Source organism: Rosa rugosa, chromosome 4, assembly GCF_958449725.1.
Source record: "Rosa rugosa chromosome 4, drRosRugo1.1, whole genome shotgun sequence".
Classification (NCBI taxonomy): Eukaryota; Viridiplantae; Streptophyta; class Magnoliopsida; order Rosales; family Rosaceae; genus Rosa; species Rosa rugosa.
In genome coordinates this window covers 21400794-21425938 of record NC_084823.1, presented here as the reverse complement: position 1 = coordinate 21425938, position 25145 = coordinate 21400794, and the positions used below count along the sequence as shown (strand labels likewise).

Genomic DNA, 25145 nt, shown 5'->3' with positions numbered 1-25145 from the left:
ACCCAACTTGCTCGAACACAACCTAACTCTTTGGACACCCATGACACTTGCTGCTATATATAATGCATGTCACATGGCCATAAGATCCGTATATTATTACTCGCTATACTTATTTGTCATTGTTCATACAATTACAAACTTTACATATACTCTATATGTAAACAAATGGTCTAGCCCCCGGGTACCATACTTTGTCAAACTTTCCCCACAGAAAAGAGACCTAAACGGGTCTAGACTCCAAGAGTCTATGGTCTACGACCAACCGCCAAGCGGTAAGGCAACACCTCATAATGACAATGACCGTTACGTGGCATTGCAGTCAAGCTTTTCTCCTCCGGAAAAGAGTAAAGGGACAGGTTAACGCAGCCCACGGCAACCATTGATCCGGCGGTTATGCCCCGACGGTTGGGTATCAAAGATTAGGTTGGCTACCTAACACCCACTGCTTAAACGCAGCTCCCCTCATCAAACAATTTTCAGACCATACGGAGGTCTATAGCCAGGAGTGGGAGACTCCTTGGAGGGACTAGCAGGGGCCCACCCGAAAGGGCATAAGCGTCCACTCCGACCAATTCTAGATGGACGACGCACTTGCACTAATTATGCTCGAAATACGGCACAAAGCTACGCTTTGGTATCAACACCGCAAGAAAACCCTCCTTGACTGGGGACTTCAGGGACTTGTACATACAGCCCAGCATAATTAGCAACGGTTACGTTTACACCTCAGAGCATCACATTCGAGCTTCCCGCTCACGAGCTCTAACGCTCACACCTTCGCGGCACCCCCGAGCTTTGCGCTCATGCCTTCACGGCATCCCCGAGCTTCCCCCTCACGAGCTCTAAAGATCACGCCTCCGCGGCACCCCTGAGCTTCGCGCTCATGCCTTCACGGAATCCCGAGCTTCCCGCTCATGAGCTCTAACGCTCACGCCTCCGCGGCACCCCTGAGCTTCGCGCTCATGGCTTCATGGCATCCCCGAGCTTCCCGCTCACAAGCTCTAAAGCTCACGGCTCCGCAACACCCCCGAGCTTCGCGCTCATGCCTTCACGGCATCCCCGATCTTCGCGTTCATGCCTTCACGGCATCCTCGAGCTTCCCGCTCACGAGCTCTAACGCTCACGCCTTCGCGGTACTCCTGAGCTTCGCGCTCATGCCTTCATGGCATCCCCGAGCTTCGCGTTCACGAGCTCTAACGCTCATGCCTTCGCGGCACCCCCGAGCTTCCCGCTCACGAGCTCTAAAGATCACGCCTCCGCGGCACCCCCGAGCTTCGCGCTCATGCCTGCACGACATCCCCAAGCTTCCCGCTCACGAGCTCTAACGTCACGCCTCCGCGGCACCCCCGAGCTTCGCGCTCAGGCCTTCTCGGCAACCCCCGAGCTTCCCGCTCATGCCTTCCCAACAACCATCGAGCTTCCCGCTCATGCCTTCCCGGCAACCATCAAGCTTTTCACTCCTGCCTTCCCGGCACCCCGAGCTTCCTACTCACGCCTTCCCGGCACCCACGAGCTTTCACGCTCTTGCCTTCCGGCATTCCCAAGCTTTACACTCACATCCCCTCGACATAATACACGTTAATGGAACATTGAATTCTTCTACCATTTTTCGTTTGCAACAAATCGAATTCTTTTCTCGTTCCATTAATACGAGCGAAAACCAAACAAACACAAGCGTTCGCTTACTCATCGTTCACGAATTATAAACGCTTGCCTTCATGGCACTCATGCAACTTAAACCGAGCATAACCTTGTTAACTCGACCTCGTTCGTTTTCTTGCGCGCATCACGCATTTATCATATGCAATTCATATGTTCACACAACCACATGCGTGCTCAAGTTTATACGTCATACTCGATCATACTCGGCGCCATTCACATGTATATATCAACATGTATCATGCACCTCGTACATTCGTATATGCCAACGCATATCAATGCAACTCACATTTGTTGCCCAATATAACAAGCATTCTACATATGCGTGCTTTGTCTTTGTTGTGCAGGTTAACGAGTCTCTTCTTGCTTACGAAGTTCGGGGACTTGTAGGGGCTAGGCGCCTCTCGGACGCTACTTATGCTTGATGACATCATGTGTATAACTCCCCAACCAAGAAGCTCCTCTTACTTGGGGACTTCGGGGACTTGTACATACCTCCACTAATATGGAGCATTTGCTACATTAACAAGCATAAGTAACACCCTCTTAGTGGGCCCACAAGCCATGGTGGAACCCGACCACGATATACATCTCGTACCTCGACACTCAAGCTACGCCACAGTGGTCGGAGGAGGCCAATACGTCGTCGGGAAGCAACCTTCCCGGCCTTGCCAAGTTACCTTCACAAACATGCTTTCTAAGACTAGAATAGTGGTTTTGCATCCCACATCTAAGAAAATGTAAATGAGAGGGGTTCCCTTACCTATAAAAGGGACCCCTCCTCCCACTTAAACATCCATCCCATTACACACTTTGTAATCCCTTTGGGCCGCAAGACCCAAACCCATATAGTGCAACACTCTAGTGGACGTAGTTTCCCACTAAGGCGGGAGACAAACCACTATACATTGTGTGTCCCTCTTTCTCTCTCTTCTCTCTCATTCTTTACGTTAATTAGACCATTCGGTCAACAACATTAACATGCCTTTACCCACATTGTCGTACGATCAAGTTCTTCGATCGGTATTGTTTCAGACTATATGAACATAGAGGGTACAATCATCATTACTTTGTACCCAATCCGAGGAAGAATAATTATACGGCAAATTAAATGAAAAGGGAATACTAACCAGTTCTTCCTGATGATTAGCATATCCTTTTTGCGCCATTCGATGAGGGTACTTATTCTCCTTCGTCTTTTTTATTTGTGCCTCGCGAAATTCCTTCAAACAATATGCTTTAGTGTCCACAATATTAGTGCATTGTATTGTACGAACTAATATAGACATAGAACAAAAGCATTATTTGTAAATTGGACTAAGATATGGTAGTTGGCAAACTTGAAATTTTGCGGTAGTCCTATCAGCAACAAACTTATCCCAATCTTGCTGGTCAATGGATCGATAATCATCTGGAGGGAACTCCAATAGTTCAGGGTTATCCAAATATGGCATAATGTACCAGTTTGTCAACTTGCTCTTGAATTCTCTCCATTTATTGGCGCCTGAGGTAATAACCAATTTCTTCCACTCCTTAGGCACCACAAATGCATCCTACATATGTTCAAAACCATAAATAGGACCCCTTCTTTAATATTTTCCCATTGGTAATGAAAATAATAAGAATACAAGTAACACAGCAATATTAACAACATGATCCAACAATTAAGCATATGGTCAGATTAATTACCTTAATACTTTCCCAGATTGTGTCTTTCTCATCTAATTTCACTTCTCTCCAACCCCTTATAGATATAGGGATCTTTGTACGTGCCAATACCCCAATATAGGTCTACATCTCCTTAGCTGCATTTCCAATTGGTTCCCCTTGAGCATTAGACTAAATTTTCAGCCTCTTTCCACGAATAAGTCTCCTTGAAATGCGATTCATCGTTACCATCCCACGCTTAAGTAACTTCAATCCACTGGTTAAGTTGTCCTCTTCATCGGGGACCTTGCTCTTTCCAGCATTACGTGCATATGCTGCCTTCTTGGACTTAGCAGCTTGCTTGGATACACTTCTCTTTGGGGATGAGGATTTTTTGGACTGACCAAGTCTCGACATTGTTTTTCTTGATGTCTCTTGAGCTTTCTTGGGGGTTGCAGCTTTATTAGGGGCTGGATCTTTCTTAGTGAAGGCGGATTTAGGTGGTGCATTAGTCTCTTCATCAAAAGCTGGTTTCGACACGATTTTTTTTACCTCTGTTCATTTGCAATGCCTTCATCCTTAGTGCTATTGCTTTAGCTTTGGCTGTGTTGTTAGACCGGGGAGCCATGACCTGAAAGAAACAAGTAAACAATTAGCAATAATTGATGAATAATGGCTGAAAACAAATATCACATTGCAGTACACACAAGTACACAACACATTAGCAGCTAAATTAAACCCAGTACTAACAAAACAACTACATATTCAAAGGTTCATATATTTCATCAATAATCACACAAACCTAAAACAAACAAAAGTGCAAGGAAACAACCCTACTATCTAATCCTATAAGCCGCGACGACTATTTTCATTTTCAACCCATATGGCTTCATCTCCAGGTCGCATATAATTGATGTGATCATTACCAACTATGTCATCAAAAGTCTCAACACATGGCAATGTGGCATTAAATGGCTACTGTTCCACTTCAATATCTTGTAGCTCCTCATCTTCATTAGCCCCTTGGTAGTCTTTATCTGGGCACCTTACTACCACTGACCATTGCACATCAAGGGGGTCTTGCATGTAAAATATTTTCTTAACATGGGTAGTTAAGACAAAAGCATCATTTAAATGCCCTATCCTATTCAAATTTACCAAAGTAAACCCAAGTTTGTCTACTTTGATTCCCCTAACATTCTCTACCCAATCACATTTGAATAAAGGTACCCTAAACTTGTAGTAGTCCAACTCCCATATATGCTTAATCACACCGTAAAAGTGCATATCATCTGTTCTAGGGTTTTTATCCCTTGCACTAGAAATCTGGATTGCATTAGCAAGCAAAAATACCCCACTGTTTTGAAAAGATCGAAGATTGTCACGCTCCTTGGTGTTGAAATCAACACCATTAACTTGGTATCCACTAAATGTTGGCACTTCATTCTTTGGTCCAGCTGATATCCACCTCATTGTTTGTGAAACATTATTGTCAACAAACCTGAGTTCATTTGATACCTGCAAACAGTACATACATTACATAGCCATCAAAAGATAATATCTTGTTGCTACAAATGTATCAATAATGAAGAACTTACCCTCTCTTTTAACCAGTCCGGAAAGGTTTGATTCTGTTTATTCTTCAGCCAAGTTTCATTTTTAGAGAACTTAGGATGAAGCAATTTTAATAACTCCAAATGTTCACTGGATGGAGGAGAAAAACAAAAAACTTAGCAAGATAACAGAAAATAATGAAGAGAAATGTTGATATTATAATAAATAAAAAAACAAAATGAAATAAGTAATGACTTACAGCAAATATGGCAACGCATCCTCCGTATTCTGCAATACACAAAGATGTGCTTGATGCATCTCTTTTCCATAAACAGAAATCATGGAAGCACCTGATAATGGTTTGGATGCATTCTGAACTTCTACTTTGCTACTTTATGAGATTCTAGCACTACCAGCATCATCAAGCATACGTTCAGCACAAAACTCAACAGCCTCTTCGACAATGTAACACTCTACTATGCTCCCCTCAGGATGCCTACGACATCTTACCCATCCTTTGAACACTTTCATGTATCTCTTGAAGGGGTACATCCATCGAAAAAATACTGGACCACAAAGCTCTACTTCTCTCACAAGATGCACAATCAAATGAATCATGATGTCGAAAAAGGAGGGTGAGAAGTACTTCTCAAGCAAGCAAACTGTAATAACTAGGTCTGCTTGCATTTTTTCTAGCTTAGAAACATCAATCACTTTAGCACATATAGCCTTGAAGAATAGGCAGAAGCGAATGATTGCGTACCTAACAGGCTTCTCAAGAACATATCGTAAAGCAACAAGGAGCAGAATTTGCATGACAGTGTGACAATCATGCGACTTAAGACCAACAAGTCCTAAAACAAGTCTTAAATCATCCATAGAGACAAGACTCCTAACATTTGACGAAAACCGCACAGGCACCGTCATATGAAAAAAAGAATTGCAAACTATTTTCTTTTCATTTAGCAGCAAATTCCAACTAGCCAAAGGTAACTTGTCTCTTTTGACACCAATTTTGGGATTCAAACCAGTCCTAATGCCCATTTCAACCATGTCTAAACGAGCAGCAACCCCATCCTTTGTCTTCCCGGGAATATTCAGCAATGTACCAATAATGGCATCACAACAGTTCTTCTCAATGTGCATCACATCGAGATTATGTCGTACAAGAATATATCTCCAGTACTCTAGTTCAAAGAAAACTGACTTATTCTTCCAACAAGGCCTGCTTTGGTCTTCAACACTCTTTGGACATTTGTTACCAAATGCACAGTTCAGACCCTCTACTCTAGCAAACACCTCCTCTCCGGTTAATGGTACTAGAGCAAGCTCATCCTCTACTGTATTATCGAAAGCAGCACACTGTTTTCGATAGGGATGATGTCTAGGTAGGTAACGATGATACCTCATGAATGACATTTTATTACCTTTCTTCAACCTATATGGTCCACTGTTATCAATGCATATCAGACAAGTATTATATCCTTTCACAATGCTACCTGACAAGTTCCCATAAGCGGGAAAATCATTAATAGTCTAGAGGAGTACAACTTTTAGTCTAAAGTAGTCCCCTCTAAGGGCATCGTATACTCCCTCAACCCCATCCCATAAGACTTTTAGGTCATCTATTTTAGGCTACAGATATACGTCAATATCATTACTAGGCTGTTTTGGTCCGGAGATCAACGACGTCAACATCATATACTTCCTCTTCATACATAGCCATGGCAGACGATTATATGTGACAAGTATAACAGGCCAGCAAGAGTACCTGCTACTTAGAGAATTGTGCGGATTAAACCCATCAGATGAAAGGGCTAGTTGGAAGTTCCTTGGCTCACTTCCAAATTCAGGCCATTTTTTGTCAACTAAATCCCAAGTCGGGGAATCAGCTGGATGCCGCATCATTCCATCTTTCTTTCTGCCATAATCATGCCAAGTCAGATTCTTAGCTGTATTGGCCGATTGGTAAAACCGTTTAAACCTCGGGATTGGTGGAAAGTACCATAAAACCTTGGCAGGTATCCCCACTTTTTCAGTTTTATCCTTGCCTAATTTCCACCTTTAAGCACCACCAGTGGGGCAGATAATAGCATCTGCATACTGCTGTCTATATAAGACGCAATCATTTGGACAAACATGAATCTTATGGTACTCCATACCTAATGCACTAAGTGTTTTTTTTGCCTCATATAAAGACGCAGGAACCTCATTTCCTTCAGGAAGCAAACCCCCAATCATGATCAGCATGTCAGAATAGCAGGAATCAGTTATTCCATGCTTTGCTTTTAGATTGAATGTCTGAATCAGACCATTCAACTTGGTTGTCTTAGTACAACCAGGGTACAAAGGCTTATCGGCATCCTCCACATACTTGAGAAACTCATTTGAGTCTTCTGAAATCTCCTCATCCTCACTCTCTCCTCTTACATCATTCTCCCCCATCCTAATATTAGGTTCCCAATCTACAGTTTCAGATTCCCCTCCTCTATTGCCTAAAATGGCAGGTGTACTAGGTTCTCCATGCCACCTCCAATGCTTATAACTACTATCAATACCATTCCAAAATATATGATCCTTAACAACTCCAATGAAAAATCCATCAGTGTTGCAGCATTTTAAGCAAGGACAACGTATTTTTGTTTTGTTGTTGGTATTAGCAGAGGCAAACTTTAGAAACTGTGCTAGTCCTAGCTCAAACTTGCGTGACCTTCTATCAGCATGCATCCATGATTTATCCATCTTATACAAAAAAGTTAAAATAATCAAGATTTGTACAACACCCTACACACATTTATATATCCCAAACACAATACATCCTATACTGCTCAATACATAACATGCTATAAGTTTAAAGACTTTCATTTCACAAAAACAATATTGTTTTCAACAATTGAAATGCAATTATTATTGTACTCATCATTATCCGAATCATACAAAGTCATGTGCATGCAAAAATATGAAGAAAAAGGATAACTAGCTAGTTGTTGACTAATATGTATGAAGGCCAAACATTATCAAGCAATACTCACCACAGATTATTGTAGTACACACGTCAATCTAATCGGTTGTTCACCACAATTTGTCTAGCTATAGTGATCCACTGAAGCCTTTCCTAAAACCAAGCTTCCCTAGCTATCAAGGGAAGCAAAACAGAAGTAACATGTTATAAAACAAGTGAGATTTTGGGGAGCACATCAATTAATTTATTATAACTGTACTTAAACAAACACCTTCAAAGTGTGATCTATTTAAAAATCAATTTAGGTTTAATTCTAGGCCCATGTATTGCTATGTAAAATTCAGCATAATATAACACACATAGCTACAACATTTATTGAAGCACAGCACATATGCATTGATAAACTAGAAAGTCAAGGAAGTCTTCTATTTGGCACTCTCAATGGCCTGCTAGATCAGATTGCTTGTACAAATATACTTAATACTAATTAACATTTATCACTCTTTTAGATACAACGTACTTTGAATAAAACTCTAAGTTTTACATACATACTTACATGAGCCAAAACCCTCAAAACTAACTATAGCAGTAAAAAAGAACAATGTACAAGTTCAAACCTCAATCGTCTATATTTAATGAAAAAAACTATACCAGCGCTGCAAGTCATGCATTGAGATACGATGTTTAGAAAAAACTTACTTGCAAGTGCCTAACAATATTGCAAGTGCCTGACAATATGCCTGAACTACGACCTTGCTAGAATATCAGAACCCATCACAATTAAGTTAGCAACAATCTTAGCAGCCCGCACAGATGTATCAAAACATTAGATAAACCACACGATCTAATTAATCAAAGATAAAAGAAATATTAATATCATTTAATAATTGCATTAGGGAGCCATAGATGCCAGAACAAACTAACTCGTTGTGACCATATTCACAAACAGAAATTGTCAACTCAATCCTTTTTCATATGTGGATGAACATATAAATAAACTTTAATCAATTTTTGATGTCAAAAAGGTTAAACAAACTGTACACGTACTCTTTTGTGGCACAGATGAAAGCACGAATTCGATTACTATTGACTAAGCTATGTACCATAAAATCTTATGTTCAACCAAATTTATACATACTCAATGACTCCATAGTAATGAGGAATGAAAGAAGAAGAAAAGAAAAAAAAAAGACCAAAAATGTTTTGGACTAGGGTTATTTCCTTTCTCCTTTCGGTAACTCCTTTGGGACATGACCAGGTGAGGAGGGGACCGATTTTGTCAGGGCACGAGGCCCACTTAATAGCACTTCTCGGATCCAAACTAGACCTTAGACATCACATCTTAATAAGATGAGCCTAGTTTAAAGAAAGTATTTTCACCCAAAAATCATTTTGACTCAATGAACAAAAGCAACGAAATTTTCTTTTATTTTTGACATTTTTCAATTTTTTTTTTTTTGTATTTTTCCAATATATATGACGCAAAATAAACAAAAGTATAACTCCCTTCCCCCACACTTAAATATTGCATTGTCCTCAATGTAATCAATCGTAAGCATGCAATGAAATAATAAAGCATATAGGGATGGAATTTACGAATAAATGCTACAACAAAGGAGCAAAATCGGAAAAATAAAAGACAAGAGAGAGAAAGCAAATCTGGTTGTAGACTCCTTCACAGTGTATTCTGAATTGGGTTGTCTCCCAAGCAGCGCTTGTATTTAACGTCTTTCAGCCATACGGTACTTCATTTCAATCCTCTGGTTGTGGGGTGCTTTGGAGGGGTACAACCTCCACTTCATGCTCCACAAACGCTTCATAATAGGGCTTTAGGCGGTGGCCATTTATCTTGAACTCATTTCCAGTCTGTTCACTTTTGATCTTCACAGCTCCATGAGAAAACACATTAGTAATAGTGAAAGGCCCAATCCAACGAGATTGAAACTTACCTGGGAAGAGTTTGAGATGAGAATGGAATAAAAGAACTTTCTGGCCCACAACAAAAGTCTTGCCACGAATCATTTTATCATGGAAGGCCTTTGTTTTCTCCTTGTATATCCTTGCACTTTCGAATGCATCATTCCTTATTTCCTCAAGCTCTTGCAATTGAAACTTCCTATGAAGCCCAGCTTCATCAAGGTCCATGTTAAACTGCTTCACGACCCACCAAGCTTTGTGTTCCAACTCCACGGGCAAATGGCAAGGCTTACCATACACTATCCAATAAGGTGACATTCCAATGGGAGACTTGTACGCAGTCCTATAGGCCCACAGAGCATCCTCCAAGCGTTGGGACCAATCCTTTCTGTTGGGGTTCACGGTCTTCTCTAGTATCCTCTTGATCTCACTATTAGAGACTTCAGCTTGCCCACTTGTGTGGGGGTGATAAGGTGTTGAAACCTTATGTGTGATGTCATATTTCCTCAGCAAAGCCTCAATCGTCCGATTGCAGAAGTGGGATCCACCATCACTAATAATGGCTCTAGGCATTCCAAACCTGCTAAAGATGTTAGACTTGATAAAATCTGCAACAACCTTTGAGTCATTAGTGCGGGTGGCCTTTGCTTCCACCCATTTAGAGACGTAATCCACAGCAAGTAAGATATAGAGGAATCCAAAAGATGAAAGAAAAGGACCCATGAAATCTATTCCCCAGACATCAAATATTTCAACAGTTATGATATTAGACAATGCATTTGATCTCTAGGACCTAGATTCCCGGTTCTCTGACACCTATCACATGTTAAACAATAGGCATATGCATCCCTAAATAATGTTGGCCAATAGAACCCTGATTCCAACACCTTAAACGCAGTTTTCTTTGACCCAAAGTGACCCCCACATGCTTTAGAATGGCAAAAATAAAGTATAGCATTTTGTTCATGTTCAGGTATGCATCTCCTAATCAATTGATCAGAACAGTATTTCCACAGATAAGGTTCATCCCAAACATATTGTTTCACATTTTTCTTAAGCCTATCCTTATGAGCACGTGACATGGTATCAGGAATCTTTTTAGAAACAATATAATTAACAATGTCTGCATACCATGGTTCACTTACCTGTAGTCCGAAGAGTTGCTCATCCGGAAATGTCTCCACCAGAGGGAGAGGGTCTTCTGCGTGCACCAAACGGCTCAAGTGGTCAGCTACCACGTTCTCACTACCCTTCTAATCCTTGATTTCCACATCGAATTCTTGTAAGAGTAGGACCCATCTAATTAGCCTTGGTTTCGCCTCCTTCTTGGACATCAAATATTTGAGAGCTGCATGATTAGTATAAATAATAACTTTAGTGCCAAGTAAGAACGAAATTTTTCCAAGTGCAAAAACAACTGCAAGAAGCTCTTTTTCAGTAGTTGAGTAGTTCAATTGTGCATCATTAAGAGTTCTTGAGGCATAATAGATGGCATAAGGTCTCTTGTCCTTGTGTTGCCCTAAAACAGCTCCAACTGCGTAGTTAGAGGCATCACACATCAGCTCAAAGGGCAAGGACCAGTCTGGAGGTAACATGATGGGGGCTGACGTTAAAAGCTCCTTAAGCTTGTCAAAAGCTTCGTGGCACTCCTTGTCAAAGTCAAACATCACATCCTTTTGGAGAAGGCGGCATAGAGGTCTTGATATCTTTGAGAAGTCCTTGATGAAACGCCTGTAGAACCCTGCATGACCAAGGAAAGATCGAACCTCTCTCACAGAAGTGGGAGAGGGTAAGTAACGTACAAGGTCTACCTTAGCTTTATCTACCTCTATACCCCTAAAACAGACAATGTGTCCTAGAACTATACCTTGCTTAACCATAAAATGGAATTTTTCCCAGTTTAATATAAGGTTAGTCTCCATGCAACATTTCAAAATTAATTCCAGATTATTGAGACAATCATCAATACTTTTTCCAAAAACTGAAAAATCATCCATGAATACCTCAATGATTTTCTCAATGTAATCTGAAAAAATACTTACCATACACCTCTGAAAGGTACCTGGTGCGTTGCAGAGTCCAAAGGGCATGTGACGGTATGCAAATGTTCCAAAGGGGCAGGTGAACGTCGTATTCTCTTGATCCTCATTTGCTATGGCAATCTGATTGTAGCCACAGTAGCCATCCAAGCATCTGATCAATGAATGGAAGAGGAAAGTGATCTTTCCTTGTTGTTGCGTTGAGCCTCATGTAGTCAATGCAAACTCTGTGGCCCGTGACTGTCCTTTGGGGCACCAGTTCGTTCTCAGCATTCTTCACCACAGTTACCCCAGACTTCTTGGGCACAACTTGAACTGGGGACACCCACTTAGAGTCTGAGATGGGGTAGATCACCCCACAATCTAGGAGTTTGATAACCTCCTTCTTCACAACTTCCATCATTGGAGGGTTGAGACGGCGTTGAGCCTCTCTAGTGGGTTTGGACCCCTCCTCTAGAAGTATCCTATGGACGCAGGTAGTAGGGCTAATTCCCTAGATATCCGCCAATGTCCATTCTATGGCGGTCTTGTGCTCCTTAAGCATCTCCACCAATCTATCCTTTTGTGAAGACGTAAGTACAGAGGACACAATCACTGGTAAGGTCTCCTTGTCTCCTAAGTAGACATACTTCAAATGGTCTGGAAGAGGTTTGAGCTCAAGTACTGGGGCCTGGACTACTGAAGGAAGAGTCTTATTAGCGGATAACTGAATGGACAAGGGTGGAGTAGACTTACCTATAAAGGGTGATGCCTCAAGGAAGGACACATTTGAAATAATCTTGTCCTCACAAGTGTCCCTAAGCTTGTCTTCTTGAATGGTGGCGCCATTCTTGCTGTAGCCCACTCCTTGCTCGAGTGTAGTGACCAAAGTGTCCTCGTTCATGATGTCAAACATTTTCTGCGCAAGGTCATCCAAAATATCAATAGAAAAACAATCATGAACATCAAGAGGATACCTCATGGCTTTAAAAATGTTGAAGCCAATAACGTCACCATCAAATTCCATGGTGAGAGATCCGGCGTACACGTCTATCTTTGTCCTAGCCGTCCTTAGGAAAGGGCGGCCCAAAAGCAATGGCGTTGAACTCACAGGAGAGTCCTCCATCTCCAACACGTAGAAGTTAGCTGGAAATATAAGATGGTTAACCTGCACAAGCACATCTTCCAAAAGACCTCTAGGGTATGCGTTAGACCTGTCAGCTAACTGAATGATAACATTGTCAGATTTAAGTTCTCCTAGACCTAGGGTTTCATACACAAAGTAGGGCATAAGATTAACAGATGTTCCCAAGTCAAGTATAGCATTCTTAAATCTAGAGTTACCAATGGTGCAGGGAATGGTGAAGCTGCCAGGATCCTTGCATTTGGGACGGAGCTTCCTCTGAATAAGGGTAGAGACATTCTCACTTACCTTTACTACCTCATTTTCACGGTTTATCCTCCTTGTGGTGCAAAGTTCTTTCATAAACTTGGCATACTTGGGTACATGCTTGATGGCCTCAAGGAGGGGTAGATTCACTTGCACCTTTTTGAAAGTTTCCAGGATAGCTTGGTCACTCTCATCCTTCTTTGATTTTGCAAATCTGCATGGGAAGGGCATGCAAGAGGAAGAAGGGTTAGCAATAACCGAATTGGACAAGTCAGAATGTTTACCTTTGTTTTCCGGAATTGCCTTAGAAGGTGGGGACGTCTTTGCCTCTACCCTGGACGTTGTAGGGTCTTTTTCAAGTCCCAACTTGGTGGGCTCTTGCTCCTCCTCAGCCTCTATGTCCACTTGGGCTTGCTTGGATCTTTTAGGTTGATCCAAAAAAACTCTTCCACTCCTAGTAGTCACTACAGATGCATTCTCCAGATTACCTTTCAGATTTGGTATTGTGTTACTAGGGAGCTTCCCAGTCCCGTGGACCTTGCTCATGAAGTCCACAACCTGGCCCATTTGCTTCTTAAGGTCTGCAATATCCTTTGTATGGGTCTGTTGTCCTTGGATCAAGGCCTGCGTGGAACTGGTTAGTGCCTCAAACATCTTATCATAATTGGAATTTGAATTACCTGAGGCCTGTTGAGGAGGTTGGTAGGGCCTTGGAAAGGGCCCTTGAGGACGTTGGAAATTACCACCAAGAGGGTTATGAATGTTGTCATTATTGGTCCACTAGAAGTTGGGGTGGTCCCTCCATCTAGGGTTATATGTATTCGAGTATGGGTCATACCTTGGACGTTGGGGACCCCCTTGGTATCCTCTTATGGCATTCAGGGACTCCCATCCTCCATTGTCTATGAGTTGGGGGCATTGGTCAGTCATGTGCCCTTGCATAGAGCACACACCACAAGCTAACATTGCACCTTGTCCTTTGGTGCTCACAACCTAGTTCACAAGAAGGGTAAGTTTATTCAGTTTATCCTCAATAGCAGAATTAATGCTTACCTCATTTACCTTACTAGTTGTTTGTCCTACACCCTCATACTGTTGGGCATTTAAGGCACGATTAGCAATCAATTCTTTCCCAGCAGCAGGTGATTTGTCCACAAAGGCTCCTCCAGCTGCAGCATCAAGCATTTGTCGTTCCAAGGGCAAAAGTCCTTCATAGAAGCATGTGAGTAGGTTCTCATCCTTCATTTGGTGTTGAGGACATTGTGCAAGTAGAGATTTGAACCTCTCATAATAGGCAGTATAGGACTCATCTTGTGCTTGCTCAATACCACTGATCTTCTTTCTGAGCATTATAACTTTTGATGTTGTGAAATATTTTTCCAAGAAACCTTTCATCATGGCGTCCCATGATGTAATGTGCCCAGAAGGAAGCTCATATAGCTAATCTTTAGCTCTGTCAGCTAGGGAGAAGGGAAAGGCCTTCAACTTAAGGATATCCTCATCAGCTCCTTGTGGGATCATGCTTGTACATACGAACTGGAATTCTTGGAGGTGCTTGTTAGCGTCCTCCATAGTAAGGCCATGAAACACACGGAGCCTATGCAATAATCCACTTTTAAGCTCAAAGTCCGCAGACCTTCCTTCAGCAGCAGCAGGGTACACAATGCTCGTAGGGACTCCTCCTTGAACCACGGATGAAGAAAGTTTCCTAATGGATTGATTTGAGTTTTGTCCCATTTCCTCGTCTTCTTCTTCTTCAGAAAATGCTTGTGATGGTGGAGATGATGATCCTTTAGATTTCTCCTCGTGTGTATCGAGTTGTAATGATTTCAAATGACTTTTTGGAGGGTCCCAGTAATTTGGATTCTTAAGTCTTTCGATTCTTGCAGCGATCACAGAGAATGGAGTATGACTAGAAGACTCGGTCATTCACGGTGGATCTGAAGACAAGAATTAAATAAAAATTAGTATTTACAATAAATCAATGAATTACAAGTATAATTTAAAAGTATAATGTACAACATTTTCACACAAGACACAAGTATAAAACGTCACAATATTTTACAAGTATAGTGCGTGAAACAAATAGTTAACAAAAGTTTAAATTAAATTATAAACCCTTAACCAAGGTTTAGAAGTACGGCCCAAGGGCTCTATCGTTAACACTAGTCGCCCTTCTCAATATTTTGGTAACTCTTTTCACACCAAGTTAGGTGAAGAGAGGACCGATTTTGGCGGGGCTCGAGGCCCACTTGATTGTACTTCTCGGATCCAAACTAGACCTTAGACACCCAGTGCTACTAAGGCGCGCCACATGAGAGATAAGGGTTGGATGACTAACGTTAAAGACAAAGTCCTTCACCTATTCCGTTATGGTTAAAAACTCATAATCAAACGCAAACTCTCATCAACTATTATCATCCACAAAACAACAATTTACACGTATAATGTATGAACAAGTATTTACACAAAACCGATTTTTTTTTCTTTTATTTAGAGACAAAAGTTCAAATTATTTTCAACACTTAGGTACGGGAACAGGGAGTCTCGATGTGGAATGAGACTGAAACAGCTACTCTTTTCAAGACTATGTTTTATCCAATATACCTTAGTGTATCACAACATTTTCGTTTGTTATAAATATTATTGATATCGAATCTAATTCCAAGCGGTAAATCAAGTGGACATGCGGCCTAAGTATAGTCGCCTAGACACAAATTCCCTTTCAAATCCTTTGGGCAACCTTACTGAAATGGCCAGGTGGGGGAGGGCGAACACGAGAGGCAGAATCCATTTTGGCATGAGCTACTCCCACATAGTGGTTTAGACTCATTTGGAAGCACTTCTGGATTCAAAAACCAGTCATGAACGTTGTCCCCTTCCTAGACACCATTCCACATAGGCTATACTTACTGAGATGAAAAAGGTCATAAGTGTGAAGACAGTTTAACAAGTGTTAATAAAGGCCGCCCTCAACCTTAAGGGACCTGAACTAGGTACCAATAAGGGGTTTAGGCCAATATTAACAAAAGCGACTTCACCTATTCCATTTAATTTAGAACTTACAATTAAAACTCGTGTTCAACAATATAAATGACATCCTAGTTAGATTAAACTAAGTTTCGAACAATTTATATACAACAATTATAAACAAAAATAAGTGATTTTTCAATCCCCGGCAACGGCGCCAAAAATTGATATGCTAGAAGTAGCACCCAATTTAACCCTGTAAAATGTCATTGTTAGTATATGGTAAATAGGGATCGTTCAAACCGGGGATTGAGGGTACACCTGTAATTGTAAAACAAATAAAGAATTATTATGAGTATAAAGTATAATATTTACGAAATATATACAAAATAAATAAAGAATCAAAAGGGGTTTTAGGATTAGAAAATCGAAAATTGAAAAGAAATAAAACAAAAATATAAAATACATATAAAAGATAGGGTGGACGTTACGTACAAAGGATAAAACCAAACTCATATAATTGAATTCAATTACAACTCCTATAGTTGATTATCTAAGTCGTGAGAGAGAAATTGACCATGTGAAACGTTAAAAGCAAACGATTTCCCATATTTTACTTTCCTTGATTAATTAATCTAAGTGAAAGCACCTAAATTAATCCTATCAAACATGCAATCATAGTCTAAAAAGTTAGCTAATCAAAACATGTTCAATGCAATAAGCACAAAGAAAGGATGTCAACTTGAGTGCACAACCTAGTATGAATAAGTTCTTTTACTTGCAATCCTCCTCAATTGATTTTGACTTTTGTCCAAAGCCTTTACTATTTATGAAATAGGTTCACAAAACTATTAGGTGAATTGTTTACCTAAATCTAGCTCCAATTACATGCAAATCCTAAGAGTTTCGAACCAAATAAGATTAGCACATAAAAGATTTCAATCAAGCAAAATCAATTGAGCAAACTCACAAAAGAAACTTAGAATCACAACTATAAGAATCGAGATTTATTTCAAAACACAAGAACGGGCTTTAAACTTTTCCCTTAATGTATATGTTAACTAGAAATCAAGGTTCACGAAATCAAAACAAGAAAACCGAAAAGGTTACAAGGAATAAGATAAAATTACACCGTGAAAGGAATGAATGGTGGAAGGCTTGAGACGTTGATCTTGAATCTTGAAAGCAAGGCTTCAAAGCTCACGGCACAAGGTGGATGATGGCGGCTAGGAGGGCTTCACGGCTTCTTCTTCTTCTTCTCTTGGCTTGAAGACGTAGAACCTTGAAAACTAGAGATTGGAGAGAACTTTAGACGTAGAAAATATGGGAGAAGAGAGATGTGTGAGACGTCCAAAGGTGGTAGTATATATAGGGAACGGAATCTTAGTCTCCAAGGCTTCATGAATCTTCTTTTAATTTCCTAGGAATTATCTGGTTGCTCCACACAGCTCCAACCAATCAAATAATTCCACATAAGCTTGTCTGCGTTACTCAACCAATGAGAAGCCTCCAAAATTAAGTAAATAGAGACAATTATTCTCCAAAGAGATATTATTGCCGAATTAATAAAGGATTAATCTGATTTTTCTCTCCATATTTCGGCCAAGAAAACTCAAGTGCAATCAGGAATGTATATGGACTTGTTTTGGACCTTTTCTTGTTGCACACAACTTTGTGTCTCCTTAAAACTCTCCAACTGCCTCATGTCTACGAACTCGTATCGACGTCCTCTACGACTTTCGTCAAGAAACTTTTCACAAAAATATAATAAATAAAAAGTTAACCTTTGAGCTCTTAAAAACAAAATGTTCTGAGTAATTATTCGTTTGAAATATGTCCATTCAGCAATAACATAAGAACATGGCACAAGAACAAGAAATTGTACAAACCAATCCTTTATTAATTTCATGAAAATTAAAAGAAATTAATAAAAAAAATTCATGCCATTACATATACAACAAAACCCAAAACCCAAACCCGACAAATCGAGGACAACACAAAGGCCAAAGGTAAAAACCAAACCCAATACCTCAACCAACAACGCCACACAATCCACATGATGATCCTCCAACATGCAACCCAAAACAAAACCGGAAACGCCTGCACAAATACAGGGGAGAATCAAGGCGGTGTCCCCTTATATACCATGGCTAATACAGAGATGGCAAAAGCATCCAATCAGCAAGAGTGGGCAAAACGGGCAGCACATGAAAAGGATGGGCATTTCTGTAACTCGACTTAAGAAATGAACAGTTAAAACCCACAGGCCCTTTAGAAGAGAGAGAACTTAAAAGATGTCATGAGTTTATTGACAACAACAAATATTTTTTGATGCAGAGGTATTCAAAGAACGTTGATTTTATACTTGACCAAAGACTAATTAACCATGGTTTGATTAAATGGATTCAAGAATTAACAAAACTTTTCTTTATCTTTTTTTTTTTGAGGTAAGGACAGCACGCCAATATATTATAAAATGTAGGTAACATTATATAATGATCCGCCCCATAGGGGCTAAATTAGAATTAAAGTACTGCTTAAGACCATAAGGGCACCAACATAACAGACAATGAAAAGGATAAGAACCGAAGAATTCAAGTTATAGCCTCACTTATTGTTAAACTAAAAGCAAAAGATTCTAAAAAGAGGGGTAGGCCCCACCAACACTGGTCAAGAGCCCAAGTCGAACAACACCAAGCCGAAGTCTAGAAACCTAGGTCCACAAGCCCAACTGCCAAAGAGAATCCGTAGCCCTGTTTTTTTTTTTTTTTTTTTTTTGAAGGGGTTTGGAACCCAGCCAAGCTGGGAGGCTCAGCCCCACGCCTGACTTATTATATTAGAATGAACTAAATGCGTCGAGGGGGACATAAAACCTTGACCTCGAGCATCAATACAAGAATCCTCATAGAGAACATCCCGAATAATAACAAGAGTCTCCTCTAACCAAACATCAGAGATATAATTAAAACTAGCAAGATGCGCTAACCTATTGGCCGCACCATTTGCTTCACGGAAGATGTGACTAACCTGAAAAGAGTGAAAAGATGTCAAATATGACTTACAATCTTCGATAATACGCCCAATTTCAGATCTATCTTCCACATTATGTTGTAGAGTAGTAACCACGAGAGCACAATCGCTCTCCAAATCAATGTCGGTCATGTCCTGATGGATTGCCAATAAAAGTCCAGCCCTACATGCTTCTGCTTCCATGTGTCTAGCCGAGGAAGCATGTGGGAAATAGCGAGCTAAAGCTGCTAAGCACAGGCCATTTTCATCACGAATCACAGCTCCCACTCCTCCATCACCATAATCTGCCCGATAACTACCATCGATGTTCACCTTCAGACGCCCACTCGGAGGGTTCCTCCATTTTGTCTTTTCCCTTCTTACGTTCACACGGTCATGCATATGGAGCTGCTGATAATCCTCCAGAAATTTATTAGCCCATTGGGCTGCATTGGAGGCACAAAAGAAGCTCCCATTCCACAGTACATTGTTTCTTTCAGACCATATAACCCACAATGCCATGAAAAAAAAACACCGTTGATTGCCATCCAACTTGTCAACTACATTCAGCACCCAATTCTCCACACAAGAGCCAACCACATTCTTAGGTAATAGGCCCAATTTAGTAAACATCCAAAAGCATGATGTGACCTCACAGTCTCTGAATAGATGCAACCCATCTTCAATTGCATGATTACAAAAAAGACAATTGCTGTTAGGAAGACTAACCTTTTGTGAGAGTGCCCTTCTTGTTGGTAGGATTCCTCTCAGTAGCCTCCACATAAATACACGGACTTTGGGTGGGATGTTGGCCCCCCAAACTCTCTTCCAGTAAGTAGCCTTGATTCCATACGAGCCACTGGAGCTAGAAGCTCGGTCAGCTCTACCCTCTTCGAGCCAACCCACATGGTAGCCACTTTTCACGTCATATCCTCCTCTTTTGTCATAATGCCAAACTAAGCCGTCATCTGCCCCTCTAAGGCTTAGAGGAATACTTGCAATTATTCCAACCTCCATGGGTGTAAATAAAACTTCTAGAAGTGGGACATTCTACTCAAACTCATTTTCTAACATCAGATCACTCACCTTCATGTCTTCAGACCCCAACGTTGGAGAGGAAAAGGGTTTGAAGTGAACTGGTAGCGGAACCCACGGATCTCGCCATGCAGAAATGGTCGTACCAGTGCCAACCCTAAATCTGATCCCCTTACGTAGCAGAGCTTTGCCATGCATAAGAAGCCCCCTTAGTAACTTCAGCCTCAAGAAAGCCACACCGCGGGAAATAACGGGCTTTATACAACCTAGCTATCAAAGACTCCGGCGATTGTAGGATCCTCCAACCTTGCTTAGCTAGCAATGCTTGATTGAAATGAACCATGTTTCGAAACCCAAGACCACCCTCCGATTTGGGAACGCACAATCTCTCCCAAGCTAGCCAATGGATTTTTTTCTCATCAACCTTGTCTCCCCACCAAAATCTCGCCATCAGTTGGTGCATCTCAGAACAAAGGTGTTTAGGGAGTTCAAAACAGCTCATTACATAGGTCGGAATGGATTGGACCACCGCCTTCAACATAACTTCTTTACCAGCATCACTCAAAGTTTTTTCCCTCCAACCTTGAGTTCTCTTCCTGACCCGTTCAGTAAAGAAGCTAAATGCCTCAATCTTGGAATAACTTAACTCAGTGGGTAAACCCAAATATTTATCATGCTTATCAACACGAAGCACCTCCAAAACTGCAGCAAGAGCCTCTTGCTTGTCCCTTCGCACATTCTTGCTAAAAGATACACTACTCTTCTGATAATTGATAAGTTGGCCAGAGGCTTTTTCATATAGCTCAAAAATGTCCTTCAGTACATAGCATTCTTCCATCTCAGATTTGAAAAAAATGAATTAATCATCAGCAAAGAAGAGGTGGGAAACTGAAGGCGCACCTGAGCAGATTTGAACCCCATGTAAAGTGCTTGACTCTTCGGCTCGTAAAATCATTCTTGACAAGGCTTCAACACACAACAGAAATAGGTATGGGGATATGGAATCTCCTTGCCGAAGACCTCTCGTAGGAACAATGTGTCCTCTAGGATCACCGTTAACAATAAAAGAGTAAGACACTGTTTTAACGCATCTCATAACCCAATCAATCCAAATGTGGCTGAACCCTAGCTGCTTAAGTATCTGTTCCAAAAACACCCACTCCACCCGGTCATAGGCCTTGCTCATGTCAAGTTTGAGAGCACCATAGCCTACATGACCTCGTCTGCGCTTCTTTAGAAAATGCGAGATCTCGAATACAGCAAGAGAATTGTCAAAACTTAACCGTCCAGGCACAAAAGCACTCTGGTAAGGTGAAATAAGGCCTTGTAGTAATGGCTTCAACCTGTTGGAAAGTACCTTCGAACCCAGCTTATAAAGAACATTACACAAACTAATGGGGGAAAGCTGGTTCATGAATTCCACCTCCTTCACTTTCGGTATAAGTGTAACATTCGTATGATTCACTTGCTTCAACATCTCCTCCGAATCCAGAAAGCACCTTATTGCCTCAGTAACATCATTCCCCACTACATGCCAAAACCGTTGGTAGAAGCATGGAGCAAACCCATCAGGACCGGGTGCTTTCCCCGGATGCATTTGTTTCAGAGCTCGATGCACCTCCTCACTTGTAAAAGTACCTGACAGCATCTCGTTCATCTCGTCAGTAATATAACGAGGCAGAAAAGGAAGCTACCTCTACACAGCCCTGGGGCTGAGAAGTCGTGAATAACGAGCAAAAGTAGGACAGGACAATCTCCTCTATTTCTCCATCCTCCGTACACCAGGTTCCTGAGTCGTTGAAAAGTCCTTTCAATCTGTTCTTTTTCCGTCTATTACTGGCCCTCTGGTGGAAGAAACGGGTATTCAAATCACCCTCTGTTAGCCAAAAAACCTTGGCTCTTTGATTCCAGAAATCTTGTTCAAGTTTTAACAGCTCATCCAATTTCTTTTCCAGAGTGACTCTTGCTTCACCTGGAGGGGAGGAGAAAGAAGAATCAAAGAAAGTAGCCAACTGTTCTCTTATCTCACTGATGCTCTTACCCAATTCTCCAAACTTCACATCGCTCCATTCTTGTAAAACACGGCGTGTTTCATTAATCTTCCCACAAACCCTAGAGAATGCATCATTCCCACCGCACCAATTCCAGCCCCTCTCTACAACCCTACTACATTAGTCATCGCGAAGCCAAAGTTCTTCAAAACGAAACCTCTTCTTCCGTTTCTTTTTCCGACGCGGTCGACACTCTCGTATTTCCAACAAAATTGGAAGGTGGTCAGACTTATTAGGAGACTGATGTATCACCCTAGAGACTGGGAACAAATCGGACCACCCGTTGGAAACAAGGAAACGATCAAGCCGGACTTTTATCCATTCACCACTACGCTTCCCTCTCCACGTAAAACATGGACCGGTAAAGGATAACTCCTTGAGTGAAAACAGCTCGACAAAGTCTCTAAAGCCATCCATTTGTCGTTCACACCTAGCAGGCCCCCCTTCCTTCTCACTATTTAGCAAAATCTCATTAAAATCGCCTCCAATAACCCAGGACAAATTACCATGCAAGCCCAGAGTTTTTAGCAACGCCCAAGTGCAATGACGGTCCTCCACTTTAGGGTGGCCATAGATTCCAGTAAATCGCCACCTCTTAGGGTTGGAGGCTTTGCCAACAAGGACATCAATATGATTATCTGAGTAGCTACGCAAAGAAATTGGCACCTCATCGTTCCACAAAAGACATCAACCCTCCAGACCTGCTCACACCTTTCCCATTCTTCTTCTGTTTGAACTTACACGGAACCGCAAAAGCATTCCTCTAACCAAGTTGATCCCGAATCTCTACCATTTCCGCTACTGTACATTTAGTCTCCGACAAGAACATCACATTGGGATGAATGAGGGACGCAAGCCCTTTAAGTCCTCTAACTGTCCAAGGGTTCCCAATCCCTTGGCAGTTCCAGCATAAGAGATTCATGACTCATGATGGGTCGATCCCGGACCCATCACGGAGGAACGTTTAGGAGTACGTCCATGACTCAGAGCAAAATTCCAATTGGAGGAACTAGGGTTTTTTTTCACTGGAAACCCCTTCTTACCGGACTTCCTGGAATATTCTAGAAACTTCTCTGTAGGCCTCTTAAAAGACGGAGACAGCTCGGCCTTATTCTGGCTCCCAGTAAGAGAAGTATCAGTTTGGGCCCCAGCCCGTTCCTCTATAATGACACTCTTCTTGGGCCGTGACTTATGTTGAGAGAGAGGTGGGTCCACTTCCTTGATCATTGGAGTTGACATATCATCCACCCTCAAAGTCAGAGCCTTGTTTTCCGTATCTTGCAGCTTTGATTTAGCTTGAGATGGACCGCGATCCGCAATCAGAGGAACACAATCAAGATCAGTAAATTTAGAAGATGATTGCGCAATCCCCGACCTGGAGTTAAAGGCTTTCCCCAAAGAAGAGCATTCCATAATGGGAACATCCATGAGACCCTCTGCCACCCTGAGATCCTCCGCCGCCGTTTTCCGCCCTATGGACTGCCCTTCTTCCAACCTTCTCCGTTTTTGGGGTTCACCGATTGTGTTATCCACCGTATCCTTCACCACTATCTCCATATCGTTCTCATCCCTAGGTATGATTTGTCTATATTCTTCCTCCCATTCATCCCTCGTTCTGATCAGTCCAATTGTAGGAAAATCCGGAGCTGCCATCGACCATCCAGAGTGCTTAGCAGGGTGCAACCCGAACCTAGTGCCACCACTACCAGGAACTGTCTCCCTTTCAGCCTCTGCCTTGTCTTTTTCTTGTCTTGCCAACCAGGCCTCCTTTCTCTCTGCATTAAGGAGGACATCGTATGTAGGCTCCGAAATCTCCCCAGACAATCGTCGGGGGCAACTGAATCCCGTATGAGAGACCAAACCACAATACAAGCAGAAGTGCGGCAACCTTTCATACTCTAACTCAAACAGCTTGTTCCCCGACCATGAAGCGCCTGGAATAGAAATCCCCTTCCTCAAGGGTTCCTCGACATCAACTCCTACACGAACTCGAAGGAATCTGCCCAGACAACTACCATTCCTATCTTTTCCTGTTCTGATATAGTCGCCGACTGCTTCGCCAATCCCCTGTCCAGTCTCCTCGTCCATATAGAGTGGACGAGGAGACACACTCAGTCTAGGAATACTTCTGAGTGTAGCCGGCGCCAGAGGCAGTGGCGGCGGCTACACTCAGTCTAGGAATTAACCTTTGATTCTTACTTCATTTCACTCGAAAGAATGGATGTCCATGTGAAGTCTTTAATATACGAATCATCATATCATGACTGGGATGATCTATCTTGTCATGTGTCTAAATCCATGAGATCTTATCTCATAACTTTATTGGATTTAATAGCTCGACTAGTGGTGACATAAAATCCACTAGAGAGACACATAAGTTTCTCTAAGATGCACTTTTGTTCGCAATCATTAGAGGTAATGCAAAGGAACACTTTTTCGTTCTCAGTATGCATTTCCCCATGGAATCCATTGGCTCATAAGAGCATAGAGAGTTTCTGCAACAGTAATCAATGTGCCATTAGGCAAGAGGAATTAGGTCATTCTATGTCCTTGAACTAAACCTGATGGGCCAGCCATCGTAGTCACAAAATAATATGCTCAGAATTTAAAATGGAGTTATAATGAAAAGAACTTGAAATTTTATTCATAATCCAACGGTGTACATCATTATTTCTTAATCATAAAGAAAATCTAATCCAAAACTAGCAAATGCAAAACAAAGGTAGTCGTTTGACTTCTTTCGGTAACTCCAAAATAAATATGACCAGGGAAGTAGAGAGATGTCGGTAGAGCAAAGCTCGCTTAAGTAGCACTTATCTCAAAACTTTCATAGACATCATACTCACTTTGGATGGGCCTAGTTGAAAAAAAACTAAACCAATGGCATTTAGTACAAAATATATGGCAATTGCCTATTACATCTCTTGGAAAAA

At 41.5% G+C, this 25145-nt stretch overlaps 1 protein-coding gene across 1 annotated transcript; it reads right to left on the bottom strand.

The window, feature by feature from the left end:
* Window positions 1-20333: 20333 nt before the first annotated feature.
* Window positions 20334-20999, bottom strand: LOC133744505 (uncharacterized mitochondrial protein AtMg00310-like). Its single transcript, XM_062172603.1, has one exon. The coding sequence runs from the start codon at window positions 20997-20999 to the stop codon at window positions 20334-20336; it is 666 nt and encodes a 221-aa protein (XP_062028587.1).
* Window positions 21000-25145: the final 4146 nt, after the last annotated feature.